This window comes from Balaenoptera physalus, assembly GCF_965194825.1.
Source record: "Balaenoptera physalus genome assembly, chromosome: 2".
NCBI classification, from domain to species: Eukaryota; Metazoa; Chordata; class Mammalia; order Artiodactyla; family Balaenopteridae; genus Balaenoptera; species Balaenoptera physalus.
In genome coordinates this window covers 113,193,323-113,208,858 of record NC_138883.1, presented here as the reverse complement: position 1 = coordinate 113,208,858, position 15,536 = coordinate 113,193,323, and the positions used below count along the sequence as shown (strand labels likewise).

Here is a 15,536-nt window from a genome sequence, read left to right as displayed (position 1 = left end):
CAGGTCCCAGCTCATCCTTCCCCACTGTGTGCGCCAGGGTGAGTGCTGCCCTCTCGGAGGCTCAGTCCGCCCACCTGTAAGGCGGGAATGACAGCAGAGTACGGGGGACCGTGGGATAATGGATGTGCACTGGCCGGTGTCGGGGGCAGGCTCAGCAGAGCAGTGTCATTCCTGCTGCTTTTCTAAAGCAAAGGCCCACAGAGCTTGCAGCTCCCACGGCCAGCCCCGGCACTCTGGTCCTCTCCAGGGCCTGCAGAGGCGCGGCTTTGTTTGTGGCTCCTGAGCCCCCCTCTCCTCCCCTCCGCCCACTCTCCCTTCCTCCCTCCCTCCATCCCTCCAAGCCAGAGTTCCAGGGAAAACTTTGTCTGGAGACTTCTCAAGCCAGTGATAAGGCCTGGCCAGAGAAAAGCTCTTAGCAACCCAGACTCCCAACCCAGAGGCCCTTCTAATGGTTTCAGAGAAACAAAGGAGGGAAAGATTGCCTGCAGCTCTGCGTGCCAGGTGGGCCGGCTTCCAGGAGGGAGAGTGAGGTTCACGGGCCGCTGTGGAGGCCAAGGTGGCGGCCTGGCATGTAGGACACATGGGCCACCAGATCTGGGTAATCACAGCCCCATGGCCGAGCAGAAAGAGCCTCAGAAGTCGTTCCTTCTGCCTTTGCCACGGCCTCACCAGGCCCTGGGGCAGGCTGCTCCTGGCTGGTCACTTGGGGAGCCAGTCCTCTTCATTTGGGTGCCCACTGTCAGCTAGACTGAGTTCTGAAAGTCTACTTTCTGGAACTTTCTCCCACCCCCACTTCTGAATCAGTCGTTGGCCTGATTTCTAGTAGAAGACTAGAAAAACCCACTAAACTGAAGTTCATCCAACCCAAACCTGTCACTAGGCAGGAGGGAGCCCCAGTTCCTGCTCAGCCACTGGTGCCCCTTTGGGTAAGCCTTCTGGGGCCTCAGTTTTCTCCTCTGCAAAATGGGGGAGCCCATTACATCTCTTTAGAGTCCCTTCCAGCTCTAGCAGTCCGTGGATCTATAGGAGTAACGACTTAGCCCAAGCAGCAACATCCAGGGAATAGTCTAGGCTTGTTTCAAATTCTGCCCAATCTCGCACCTTTACACCAGGTACCCCATGGTCTATATCACACGTTTTCTACCGTGCATAGCCCTTTGATGAACACTGTGAAAGGTACTAAAAAGAATCAGATGTAATCCCTGGCCTCAGCAAGCTCATAATTAAGGAGTCAAGGTTCATGCTCATAAAGCAATCAGCAAACAACATAACACCTTGGGCTTTTATTTGTATCTGGTGTAGTGGAGACTGGGTGTTACAGGAGCTCTTGGGACAGAGAAATTAACACGGATGCAGACCCTGAAAAGGCCAGTTTAACAGGACAACTCAGGCCCTGAAATAGCCTCAGTGCATAACAACTTGAGTTTGTCCTCAGATATAATAATGATTAAGGCAGGAAGGTAGACCCCTGGGCTTTAGAGGACAGATGTGTGATAATAAAAAGTTAACAGATGGCTCCTCAGGTACACAGAAATCCCCTTTCCCAGAATTCCAAATTTCTCGGAATCCCAAATTTCCCCATGCATTCCTGCAAACTGATCTTTCACCTGGAGGTTGGCAGGGCAGGCAGAAACAGCATTATCTTTATGAAGTTCAACAAAAAACCTCAAGAATTAAATCATTTTGTCCCCATCCACCAACACCTTTCTTTTCATCAGCTGTTCCATGTCTTAGAAATTCCGCCAGATCCCAGATCATAAAGCTGTTAGTTCTGAAATCACACTTAAGGTGTTTAAACGGTTCGCTGGAAATGCTTCAAGCTACTAGAGCATATTCCTTTCCATAAACCTAAAGGAAAAGCAAGTCTGAGCCCCAAAGGCATAAGGACGCGTCTGGAGCAAAGGTCAAGGTCACTTGCCACTGGGGACAGGATGGGATCTCTCTGCCCAGAGACCCAGGCAGGACTGTGCTCTGGGACCCATCCTCCCCAGCCTTCCACAGGGAGCTGGGGCTTGCAGGTAGCCAGGATGATACAGATCAAGGTTCGGATACTTTATTTGGCTCACTTTTCAAATGAAAGCAGGATGCCCAATTTTTACTGCCAGATTATTTATCCCAAGCGTATTAAAACATCCAAAATAGAATAGGAAGAGAGAAAAACAACTTTTTACCTGCACCCAACTAGCCTGACGGAGTAAAAACAGATAGAGGCTGTTTGGAAGAGATGAATTCCTCTTTTTCATACCAACAGAGTATGAATCAATTCTGAAGTCAGGACTACAGCGCAGGAGAAGTGGGTTAGCTATTGGATGGAACTGCCAAACTCTGAAGGCCATGAAACGCTGGTGATGGGAGGGGGCGGGAGGGAGCGCGAATTAGACATGACAATAACCATCCCCTTCCATGACATCTATGAGCGCCTTAACTTACACATTACAGCACCCTAGTAAGGTTGAGTCCTAATTCCATTTTCAAAGATGAAAAAACAGAGGCTCAGAGATGTTGAGGGACTAGCCCAAGGTCACAAGGTAAGAAAAAGAGGCAAGAGCAAGGCTTGGATCTTCTGCCTCCAGGCCCCCTGCTCTGGTCCCATGTTTTGCGGTCATTCCAGCCTGATGGAATGGCAAGCCAGAAGGCCTGGGAGGTAGGCTCAGGTCCTCCCCAGCTTTGTGACCCTAGTAAGTTACCTCACTGCCCTCTCTGGGCCTGTTTCTGCTACTATGGAAATAGGAACAATAATAGCACAGACCTCAGAGGTAATCAGGAAGATTAAATGAGTAAATACATATGAAACAATTTGTATGTGCCTGGCATAAACTAAGCACCCTCAAAGAGTTAGCTACATTTGTTGTTGTTGTTTATTTCACTGTCACCTCCTTGAAAGCAGGGACTTAACACCTGGTGAAAGGCTCCAAACAGCCTACTAAGAAATTAGTATTTATTACGATTAGGAGTCAGTCTCATATTCCTAGAAAGTGTGGAGTTCTCAAGGCAGAGCGCTGGACCAGACGACCTCAGACGGCTCTAGAGTTAAACCCTGAGTATGGGGGCTTCTTCCCAGGGATTAGCGTGATCACCACCCAGAATGAGCCTCCCCACATTCCCATCTGCGGGCAGCCAGAGCCTCCCACAGTGTCACCATCTGTCTCACTCAGGGGCCAGTAAGTTGAAGCCTGTGAAAAATGTTACCTTCTCTGTGCTCAGGCAGGGCAGAAACCAAAATGCAGATACCCAACAGACTTCTAACATTAAAAATTCTGCATCTGTCCCTATGGTTTTACTGTAAAGACCAAGGCCCAATCCAGATAATCAGAAAGGTTTAAAAAACAAAATCGGTCATAATTGGGCCCAGTAAAAATGGAAGGTGGAAATTTTCCTGCCAGAGCAAAGTTTCCTTTTGGAAAAAAAAAAAAAAAATGACCCCTCCCCAGAGCTGCCTGCGAGCCAGGAGGGCCCCTGCCCTCCCTTACACAGCCGGGGGAGGCCCTGGGAGGGCAGCAGAAGGCTGGGCAATGGCATGTGGCACTTCCACACCCCTCAGGTCAGTTTAAGAAGTGGCCCAGTGACAAGCCATTTTCAAGCTGCAGGGAGGAGGAAGGAAAGAGTGCCAGAGTCAGAAGGCCCAGGTCTGGACCCATCTCTGTTCTGCCTCACTGGGTGAGATTTTGCAGCTTACTTGGCCTCTCTGTGCCTGATTCCTTATCTGTAAAGTGGAAATAACAACAGTAATCTGCGCCATGAAGTCTCTCTGATGATTAAACGAGCCAATACCTGGGCTGAGCCCTCACCAATGCCTGGCATGCAGGAAGTGATCCTGGAGAGTTGTTTTTGACTCCAGACGTCTGCTCATGCTGCCCTGTTCCCTCTGACTGTTATCCTCTCCTCAGCTCCCCCCATTTCACCTGCTACCTCCTACTCATCCTTCATGATTCAGCTAACAGTCACTTCTGAGCCCCCTGATTAGGTCAGGCCCCCTGCTATTATTCCCAGAGTTCCCTGTACTGCTCATTTCATAACCCCCAGGACACTCACTGTCAGCATTTGTTTAATTTTCTGTCTTCCCGATGTTAATAGCTAACACTAACTGCCAGGCATGTGGTAAGTGCTTCACACAGATCAGCTCATTTAATCTTTATAATAATCCTTTTAAGTACTACTATTATCAATACCAATTAAAGGATGGGGAAACAGATGTTCAGAGAGGTTAGGCAACCTGCCCAAGAACACACTGCAAGTAAATGATACAGTGCCATCTGTCTGACTCGAAAGCTGGCATTCTTAAGCACCCCTTGGGAATCAAGGGCCATCTCAAGAGAAGGCTGCTTCTGGTAAGGGCTGCAGGCCTGGACCACAGACCTGCGTTCCCTACACAAAGCTAGCTTCACGGAAATGAAGAAGGCCCTGCCTCTGCCCCACCTTGTTCTGCTGCTGTGCTGGCCACCCTACCTATAAGCAGCCTTATCTAATGCCAGATACCACGTGCAGGATGTCTTCCTTCCCAGCACCATTCCCCCAGTCATTCACATTGCTCCCAGCTCCAGCAAAGGCCACAGGAAAGTCTGAGCATGATACACCCACAAGTGTCACCCTCAAGGCGAGCACACCTCCATGGCAGGGCCACAGACACACAGACAGGAGCCCTACACTTTGGGGGTAGGGGCTGCAGAATATGACAGAGCCCAATCAGGAGAGGCCTGGAAGTCAGAGGAATGTGTGCTCTGGAGTCAGACAGCCCAGGTATAGATCCCTGCTCCCCCACCCACTAAACCTGCAACCTTGAGCAATTCACCTACTCTTACTGAGCCTCAGTTTCCTCCTCTGGAAAATGGGATCATCCAATAATAGAATCAATCTCATGGTGAACAGAGTAAATGCAATCATGCCCGCCCAATGCCTGCTTAATAACTGTTATTCTCATCTTCACAGGATGTGGACCATTATGTGATCAGATTGAGAAGGTTCTGGCTCCAAGTCAGCAGATCTGGGTGTGCATCCCGGCTCCGACCCACATTAGCTCTGTGACTAGGGTGTGGTCATCTCTCTACTCAGAGACTCTGTTTATTCATCTGTAAATAGGGGGAACCCTCCCCACCATGGGACCGGGCGAAGGGATTCACTGCAGTAACCCATGTTTGTGTTCTGTAAACAGGACAGTCGTGAGCAAACCTGGGCGCCTCCCATCGCTAATTAATTGGAAGGAGGGTACCAGCCAGAAACCAATTACCAAGTCCCTCCAGGGGCCTCTGCGGGGGGCAGGGGGGAGGGAGAGAGGAAGGGTGAGTGGCAGCTCCACCCCCAATCCCCCCCTCACCTCCCACCCTACTTGTGCCTCCTTCGCAGCTGGTCCCACACTCCAGGCCCACAAAGGAGAGGCTCATTCTAAACAGCTTCTTTTCATGTGGAAGCCACCGGATTTGCATCTGTCCTTCCCTGGCAGGGCCCGCTCCCAGCCAGCTGCTCCGAGCTTCCCAGGCTGCAGGCAGCTCGGGGCTGGGGCCTGAGCCTGCGGGGTACACGGGCAGGGAAAGGAAGGGAACAGAACGAGCTGATCAGAAGAGGGAAGGAGAGGGGGCTGGGCACAGAGGGAATCTGCACATTCCCTCATCTCCTGGACACCAGACAAATTCTGTGGCCGGCGTATCCAAATCAGAATCTGGGCTGCCCCGGTGCCAGGAGCCGGCGGCAGCTGAGGCCATGTCTGCTCCAGGCTGGCCAACCCGGGAGAGAAGTGGAAAAACTCACTCCATCGCTGAGCTGCCAGGGTCTGATGCTGCCAGGCCATTGGTCCAGCCAGCGTCCGTACGCTCAAACTGGCCGAGCCCATGTCTGTGCTGACTCCACAGGCTTGGCTGGCTGTGGGGTGATTCTGGGGCCCTGGGGAGCCTCACAACCTTTCCCAGATGCCTCTAGGCGCTGCCATAGATGCCAAGGTGGCAACACCCCCAGCCAAGAGAACACAGGGCCTCCGGGCACACTGAGGAAGGGAGTAACTCACCAGAGCTTTTCTGGAGAGTGAGGGAGAGACAGCAAGGAAGGAAAGAGTCTGTATTTACTAAGCACTTATAGCATGCAGCCAAGACCGGCGTCTCCCAGCTTGTGTCCACTGGACCTTGACACTCCTAACCCAGGACGCTGAGATACCTCCTTCCACATCCATCTCCTCAAAGGTCCTGGACAGCAGGGGCTGTGGCTATGCATTCTGTGACCCTAATGCCTAACACAGGTCCTGGCTCAGAGCAGGAGTTCAGAGGGTGCCGGCTGAACGAATGAGTGTATGTTAGCTAGATACCTTCTGCATGAGGATGCTAGCGATCTGGAAAAAGCACTGCGAGGAAGGAGGAGGTATAGTGAGTGCACGGAGTGTACAGAAGGCAGAATCCCCACACTACCCCTACGTGTCTGGGAGCTGGGTCTGTGCTGGTACCTCTCGGCCTTTTAACTGAGGCTCTCTCATCTCTTCTCGCAGTAAGAGCCAGACAGGAAAAACGTGCTGGGAAGTGGGATATCTGGGGGTCCAGGCATCCTAGGTAGACTGGATCTGGGTGCATGAGTTGAAGCAGAAGGGCTTGTAACCCCCTCTTCCCTATCCTGACCCTGGGCTCCCTCACACCCGGACCCAAAAAAGGGAGAGGCTGCCCAGCAGAGGGAAACCCAGACACTAGCAGTCCAGGCTGGGGCGATGCAGGGGGGCAAAAACACCTGCCCCTGCTCGGGCTGCCTGAAGTACCCCCTCACCGGGCAGCCGGGAGGAAAGAGCACTGACCAGGAGTCAGGAGGACCCAGGTTCCAGCCCCTCCAGCCTCAAACTTGCTGAGTGGCTTTAGGCAAATCACGGTTCTGCTCCCTGAGCCTCAGTTCCCTCATTTGTCAGGGGAGAGAATTGGATGATTTAACTGCTTGAACATTCTGTTCTCCTATAAGCCGCTCCACAGGGGCCCTAGAGACATGTGATCTTTGCCAAACAATTAACTGTTATTAGCTACCTGGGCAGGACAACACCGTCCTATCACATTCAGCAGGAGCCAGGGGCTCCCACCAGCGAGCTGAGCTCTGCTGGAACAGGGGCAGGAGAGGAAGGCTGACCTGCAGAAAGAAGGGCCAGGGCGCGGCTGACGATACTGCTTGTGGACCTGGAATCGACTGCTTAGAGGGGGATGCTGGCATCCGGTGTCCTCTCTTTGCCCACATTCCTTCTCCTAAGTCCTTCCTAGGTGCAGCAGGCATTCCTGCTGCCCAGGGTACTTTGTTCTTGGACCCCTGGCCCCCTGAGCTAGCCTGGGGAACTTGGAAAGCACTGAGCTCAGTAGCACCTAACTTAACAAGGCACACCTGGGAACAAGGCTACCCAGTCACTAGAAGCCATCACCTTCCTTACCTAGAAGCCGCATCTCTGGTCACATCACAGACAAAAGCCAAGAAATCACTCCAAAGGACCCCTGAGCAGCGAAAAGGAGGTGGTAAGGCCTATGTTACAGCTCACAGGCTTTTCTTATAGCCTATTGACTAGTACTCTACACACATTTCTAATATATGTTGTTCTGTTTTTCCAGGTGAGGGCAATTTAGAAACAGATATTTAGACACAGAGAAGCACTGCTAAGTGCTAAGTCAGGTATATGACTGAAATGGAATAGAGACAGAAAAATTATAAAAATCAGGCACAAGGATTCGAAGAATAAAATTATCTGGAATAAAATCATCTTGTTACTGGGAGGGCCGCCTTCACTCCCTCACCCTTGACTTGCCCTATGGAAGGACACTGGACCAAAACTGGGAGGAGGCTGGGCCTTGACCTCCTGTGGATATCTGCAGGCTGGGAAGCTGCATCTGGCCCTTCCCTCTCCTCTCTCGTTTTTCTTCCTTTCTTCTCCTCCTCATTACATAAAGAAACTAAGGCAGCTTACTAAAATACACACAATAAAATACAGTTTAAAACATAACCAGGAAAAATGCCATCAGGCTAGAAGGTCACAGTTCAAAATCTGCATGGCTCTGAGTCTCCAGTGTGTTAGGGCAGGAGCCCCTCCAGAAAACCCGCAGGTTTTATATGCAGCCTCACCAGCTGTACCCCACAATGAAGGGGGCTAGGGGTATGTATCAGAGGGAGGGTGGCAAATGGAAAACAGAGCCCCTCCGCCCCAAGGAAGTGCTACTGAGGATCTAGCAACTGACCATCTGGTTTCCTCTTCTCCACTTTCCAGGCTCTCTGAGCTAACAAGATTGTCTCCTACAATCCAATCCACACCTAACCCTGGCCCTGAGGATCTGCCCTGTGGGGGGTCTGACACAAAGGCTCAAAGCAAGGGTCCAAGGGGCAGGAAGCTGGGGCTTGCCCAAAAGGGGTGACTCTGCCTAGAGGCAGCAAGAGCCGGGGCCTCACCCTCTAATCCATTCCCTCCCAAGCCTACCACCCCCCTAAGCAGTGATCCCACCTCCCAGACTCCCATTAGGGTTCTTCTTGTAACCAGGCCAACTCCAGAGTAAAAAGAGCTTCCTGGTCTCCATCAGAGCTGACTTCCTTGCCAAAGTTGAAGCTGTCCCAAAGCCCCGCAGAAGGTGGAACCAATTCCTGCATTTCACAGATGGGAAAACAGAGGCCTAGAGATGGAAGTGACTGGTCCAAGGTCACACAGCCTGTTAGTGGCTGATTTAGGACTAGAGGCCAGGCCTTCAGACTCCCAGAGCACTACGGTTTCTTCTCAAACTCAGAGAGGAGCCTCTACCAGCAGGCTTTTAGGCCTGCCCCCAGGCCCCTCCCCTGCAGCCCTCTTGCTCCTCCAGCCCTCTCCACTAGTCTGTGAAGGGCTGGCAAAGGAAGAGAAGACAGGGTTAAGGTGGGGGTTTTATTTAATCCTCTGAGCTGGCTTAAACTGATGCCACATTGGTTAGAACAGGAAGAGAGAGACAGAGGGATTTGGTGGGGGATGGGGCGGAAGGGGGTGCCTTAGTGAATAATCACTGGATACCAAGAGGCCAGGCCTGCCAATGGGTTTAACAGATAGGTACTCACCTTCATAGACTCCCCAGCCCAGGGCCCAGGCCTCCAAGCAGTGCCCCTCTAACACTTGAATCACCCAGTCTCCAAGGTGCAGGGCAATGGAAAAATCACAGGCCATAAATTGGGATAGGCCTGAGGGCAAACCCCAGCTCTGCCACTTACTCACTGTGTGACCTCAGGCAAGTTACTTTACCTCTCTGAGCCTCAGCTTCTTCCTCTGTTAAAGGGGCCTGAATACACCTTCCTTGCAGGCCTCCTGGGAAGGAAGGCTGCCTGAGCTCACATACATAAAGAGACACAGAGGAGGCACTGAGTCAAATCTCGGTGCTATTATTACAAATCTCACATCCTTTATCTCTCATCCAGGCCCATCCATTACTCTTCTACTCCAACCTGCTTAGGTCTTTGACATTAATAACCTTAATGACAATAATCCTTCCCAGCCAAACAGCATTTGTATCATTTCAAACCACTAAGCATCCTGCCCCCTGTGGGTCACAGCAGCCCTGCCAGTAGTAGCCAGAGCTAACGTAGACCCTCAGCCCCCAAGGTCATCTTCCCACAATGTTTCCAAGTCCTGATTTCGGAATTGAGCCCAAAGACCCTGAATGAACACGCTGTCTTATGGCAGATCTCAGGGGGGCATGGGTAGCCCCTGGCTTATCAGACGGAGCCAGAATCACCTCTCCCATCACTTCCATGGCTGACCCACCATCTGGCCCACTGCTCTGACCACAAACAAGCTGCCCTTCCCACTTTGGCCTCCACCTCTCCAATTCCGAGAGCCAGCGGGGCAGCTGGTGGAGTCTGGCCTTGGGTACATGGCTCGCCAAACCCAAGGCCAAGCCCAGGCTGTGATCTCCTTACCCTGACAGAGCTCTCTGAAAAGTGTGGGTTCACACCCTTGATTTTATTGGTTCTTCGACTGCCCGTCACCACCCCCAGGGTCCATATTATCATCCTAATCCTCACATTCCACAGGAGGAAACTGAGGGCCAAAGCAGAAGGGCCCAGCCAAGGTCACCCAGGGGATTTGGGATAGTGCTGGAGAGTGAACTCGGGTCTCCTAAACCCTGGACACTTTCCACTCTCCAGGGCTGCTTCCCACTTAACTCTTTCTTCCCCACAGCCGGGAAGCTCCCAAAGACTCTCCAGTAAACCTGGGCACCTATGACAAGGTCCAAGAACTCTCCTCCAACATGGGAGCTGCCACTGTGCGCTGCTCCCTTCCTCGCCACAGTCCCTCCCCATATCTTCAAGCCGGCCACCGCAGAACCTTTCCCATCCCGGGTAGCAACTCCCGGGACTGGGGAGCACCTTCTCCACAGGCTGCCTTTGGAGTGGGGCCAGAGTTCCTGGGATGGGCGGCAGAAGCCGGCAGGTGGGGTGGGCTTGCACCTCGGCTGGCCTCTTCAGGGCGGCAAGCCCATTCCCACACCCGCTGCCCAGCTCCAGTCCCTGCCAGCGACGCTCCCCGCGGCCCGCACCAACGGGGACCCCACGGAGCTGCCCCACACTGCTCTCCAGGGGTTAAAAATGCAGCATCCTAAACAAGGGTTAAAAATGCAGTCCTGGGGTTGAGCCGGTGCGAGGGATCCTGTCCAAAGCACAGCAGCTGCCAAAGCGGCATCCTCCCCCTTCCCTCCGCGGTCCTCGGGGGCCGGAGCGACTCGGGCGACTAGGGGAGCAAGAGAACCGCACGCAGCACCTTCCCGACACCAGTGACCCCTCCCCACGCCCACACCCCCGCGCCCCCCGCAGCCCAGGCCGGGGGCTGCAAGCGCCTGCGGGTCCCGGGCGCGGCGGGCGAGGGGCGCTTACCTTTGTGACAGTCATGCAGAAACTCCGGGGCGGTGCGGGGGCGCGGGCGCGGCGTGCGGGGGCGGCGGCCGGGGTCGGCGGCGGGCCCCGGGAGGCGGCGGGAAGGGGGTCCGGCGCGGCTCGAGCGCTCCCCGCGCCCCGCGGGAGGCTCAGCCGAGCCTGGGGGCAGCACTTCGGGCGGGCAGCGCGCAGGGACCGCTCGTCGGCGCTCGCCCGCCGCTCGTCGCTGATGTCAGCCCCGAATGTGCATTTATAATAGATGAGCCTCCTTCGCCGCAGGAAGGAGAGGCAGGAAGAAAGGGAGCGAGGGAGAGGGCCCGGGCTGGGGGGCGGGGGGAGGAAGAGGGGCCGGGAACTCGCTACAAAGGAGGAGGCGGAAGGAGGAGGAGGAGGAAGCGCACGCCCGCCCGCCGCCGTGCCCCGCGCCTCCGGGCTCGGTCGCCGGCCGCCGGGCACCGCTGCTCGCGAAGCCGGGGGCCAGCGCCCAGGCCCGCGGCCTTAACCCCTTCAGGCCCACGGCCGCCACGCGGCTGGGCAAGGCTGAGTCCTGGCACCTGCTGGGTGGGGGCTGGGCAGCGACCCGGGCTCTCGGTGCCGTTGGCCCCGGGACGCTGGTGAAGTCACACCCTAGACGGCCGAGGCGCCGCTTGGGCTGAGAAGACCGCCGGGCTCGCCCCCTGGAGGTTCGCAAAGTCGGCCAGGAGTGCCGCGCTGCTGGCGGCGAGGGGCGTGGCAGCCGCCCGCCCCGAGCTCGGTCCGCACCCCTGCCTCGCGCAGACCTCGACCCGAGGGGCGTGGGATGGGGCGGCGCCAGCACTGGTCTGAGTCTCATTCCCGCAGCGAGGCGGTGGCCCAGAGGGGCTCGTAGCCAGTTTTACAGAGGAGGAAACTGAGGGGCAGGGTGGGAAGTGACTTAGACAACGGCACGCAGCCGGGCGGGCGTTTCTCCAGGAGCCCGCTGTTTCCTCGTCGCCGCAATCTCTGTACCGAACCCCCTGTGATAAAAGCTGCGTTCTAGAGAGAGGACAGGCCCTGCCCCAGGTGTGTCTGTACGACCCCTGGGTGCGGCGCGGCTTTGGGGGAACACAGGTGCGTCCTCTGTGGCGAACTAATCCTGACCTGGGTCACACCATATCCTGGAGATGCTTCAAGGACTTGAGGGACAATCACCTGAAAGTGTCCCCGCAAGTCTTCTGAAACGAGTCCTCCTCCCGAGTACCTCAGCAGAACCGGTTTCGGCAGATCCTGAACCGCTGAGACTGCGGAGGGGCGGGGTTAGCGGAGATGGAGGCGGAGGGATCGGCTACGCATCACAATCTCCCTCCACGCCCGGAAGTGCTGGATTCCTGCTCCTGATGATCATGCAATTCAATTAACTAGACGACGTTGTCGCTGTGGTGCGCACACCTGCTCTGTGGAAGGTGCCGGAAGAACAGAGAGGAGATCGGATGGCTGCCTTCAAGGAGCCCACTGTTTAGAGCAACAATAATAAAGTAATCAGCAGCTGTAGAGCTCTTTGTGGATCATCACGCTACTTTTATTTACATTTTCTCCTGTAATCCTAAATTAGTGCAACAGTATGAGGAAGGAATTACCATTCCCAGTTTGCTGATGAGTGAACAGACAAAGAGAGGGGCGAGGACCTCCCCCAGATGACACAGTGACAGACCCAAGACTTGAACAGAGTCTTTTTCAGTCAAGCACAGCACTGTGCTTTGGATCTGTGAATTCCAGGGCCACTCATACCTGCTGCTTTATTTGAGCTTCACACTTGTCTTGGGAGGTGGATGGACAGCTAGTAGTCCTGTTTTCACCCATGAGGAGCTTGAATGACTTACTCGATCTCTTGGGTTGCAGATGTTGTCGCAAGCCTCAGGCATCTCCTTTGTGCAGACCCTTCCTAGTTGTGTTCCCATGTTGGACCTCATGCTTTTGACCACATTGCTCGCCTGCTAGGAATGCCCTCCTCATTATTCTGCACTGATCCAAACCCTCCCTGCCTCTCATGGCCGCACCTCCTTGCCAAACCCGTGACAACTCCAACCCCCTGGTTGCCCGTGTTGCATTTGGGTCCAAGTGTCTGGTCTTGTTTTCATGAGCTTCTGGTCAATATAGACTGTGAGCCCACAGGCGTTCTGAGCACCAAGGCATGCCTTCTCTTACCGTGTACCCCTCAGTGAGTATTTAATGCCAGTAGGTGCTCAGTGAATATTTAATGCCACCAAGAACAAATTAAGCAAAATAGACCTTCGACCTGCAGCAGAAGAAATTTAAATAGGATACATGAAAGCATTTGCCCTTAGAGAGCTCTCCAGCATCAGAAGTGGTCACATTCCCTGTCTGGGTTGTCTTGGGCAGGTCAGCCTCAAGACAGGAGGATGGACCTCAAAACCTTTCCAAGGCCCCTCCAGCCCCTGGAAACCGTTAAAGGGCAACTCAGGAACACTAGTCACCCTGCCCCCATGACTGTGACTCATCCATTTTTATCTCTCATGGATATTTAAAATCCCAGATTGTCATCCTCGGCTACCCAGCATGCCTCTTGGCACCTTCCCCACCATCCGCCAGCATTGTGGGCTCTGGGAACTAGACAAATACTTAATATCAGCTTAAGCCAAATGTAATTAGGAACATCAATCTGCTGCCCACAGCCCACATGACACACTCCCAAAGCAGAAAGAAAATGTTTCTGATTCCTCACGTGCTGCTGGCTCGCCCCTTCTGTCACTCTCCCCAATCAGAACAGAGGTCTGGAAGAGCTAGGGCCCTCTCAAAGAACTTGGCATTCCCTCTGCAAGTCAAGGGCTTGGCCCCAAGGAGATACGCAGAAATGTGTACATTTTCTGTGGTGTGACTGTCTATACCACAATACCTCCCGCCTCCTGGTCCCCTGCGACCTGGCCCATCTTAGTTTGAATTCTCCCCAAAGCAGAGCCTGAGAAAGGAATTGGATGCAGGTGGCTTAATTGGAAGGCGATCCCAGGAAGCAAGAGTGGAAGAGTGAATGGGGTAATTAGTGAGACTGGGAAGGAGGAAAAGCCAACATAAAAATTGGCTTTATATTGTGTGTTCTCAAGGTCACTGATGGAGCCAAGGGGGCCCACTTCCCTGGAGGCATCTGGGATGTGTCCAGATTGCCTGCCAAGAGTCATTCAGTGGACATTCATCCATGGGCTCCTCTTCCCCACTGTTTGAGGGCTGCCCCTTATGGCATTACTTTAGCTTAGAGAATGCCCTGGGGCAGAAAGTAGAAAGACATCCCCTCCCCACCAGCTCTTACTTGAGGTGGGATGCTGTTAGTTCAAGTCTGAGCTCTCTTGGACAATGCGCTGAGCTGCAGGTGAAACCGGAGGGAGGCCGAGGGGATGTGTTAAAAATTGTGGAATAAATGAGAGTTTGCAGTGGAAGCTCTGGTCTCCTTTAGACTCTTTCATGCCTCAGTGCTGTAAACCATGCTCTATCCTCAGCCTTGAATGCCTTTACACCTCTTTCTCTGCATGGCAAACTCCTATTCATCTTTCAAATCCCAGCTCAGAAGGCACTACCTCTAGGTAGCTGTCCTGATACTACCTCCACGGTTGCCTGATTCACACTGTAGTATAATTATCATAATTAAATATATTTGTACTGTCTCTTTTGATGGGGCTGTGACCATGTGTTCTGTCTCTTTCTTTTTTTAATCACAAAAAGCAGTTGACACATAGGAGATGCTGGATAACTGCTCAACCAATCCAATAGGGCTGCCATGGGCACCTGTAGCTTCAGCCTTTATAACCCCTTGGCTCAAATCCCAGCATGCCATAGGGAGGCATCTCGACATCAGGCTCTGACCCATTCAGTATGTTTGTTTGCCTAGCTTTTCCCAGGCTCCGTATTGGGTGCCACTGGGCAGAGTGAGGAGGTCTTGGTCCTTGCCTGCCAGAAGCTTGTAGTCTCCTAGGAAAGACCCGCAGCTGTGAGCACACATCCCAGACCATGGGTGGGAGCTGCACTGTAGCACGGGGCCAGAGGGAGGGAGGTTCCCAAAGCTCTGGAGCCCATCGGAGGGAGGTTCTCCTCCAGTCCTCACTGGCTGCCTCATTCATGCCGCCCCCCGACACACATCCATATAGCACCTGCCCTCAGGCGCTCAGTGTCACGCCCTGCAGATCTTACTGTTCCTCAATTCCTTTCCTTCCTCTCCGTCTCTACTGTTACTACCCTAGCACAGCAGTGTGTTTTGCTTGGGCCACCCTGACTGGTCCTTCTGCCTCCTGCCTTGTGCCGAACAATCCATTCTCCACCCAGCAGCTCATGCACCCCTGACCAAACGCACACACATCTGCCTCGTTGAAACCCATCAGGGGTTCCCAGCTGCCTCTGGGATGAGGTCCAAACCGGGTCCTCCAAGACCTTTCCCAACCCCTGCATCTCTGTGTTGTCACTCTCATCACACTCTTGTCTTTCTCTCCACCTGAGCACCTTCCAGACTCTTCCTCATTCTTTCCTCAGATGTTGCCTCCTCCAGGAAGCCCTCCTGCACTGTGACTGGGATGGTTTAGATGCCCAGCCTCTGTGCTACTTTCCATAACTCCCTGAGCCTCCTTCTTTTCTGTACTTCTGAATTGTTTTTTTGTTTTTTGTTTTTTGTTTTTATCATTTCCTGGTTGTGTGTTTGACTCCCTGCTGGAGAACAAGCTGCTTGAGGACAGGGATTGGCTCTTTCTCTTGGTAATTCC

The 15,536-nt window shown here is 53.7% G+C and overlaps 1 protein-coding gene across 3 annotated transcripts in view; it reads right to left on the bottom strand.

The window, feature by feature from the left end:
* The window catches only part of CORO2B (coronin 2B), a gene marked incomplete at its 5' end in the record, with an annotated part of 142,619 nt that extends 129,829 nt beyond the window's left edge, over positions 1 to 12,790 (bottom strand). Inside the window, one exon of one of the 3 annotated variants that reach the window (XM_082450954.1) lies at positions 11,989 to 12,790. Coding sequence is in view for 1 of the 3 variants with exons in the window: in XM_082450953.1 (XP_082307079.1) it covers positions 10,819 to 10,833 (15 nt within the window). Of the gene's footprint in view, positions 1 to 10,818; positions 11,510 to 11,988 lie in introns of those variants that run through there. The other 2 variants (XM_082450952.1, XM_082450953.1) reach the window with 2 other exon arrangements.
* Positions 12,791 to 15,536: the final 2,746 nt, after the last annotated feature.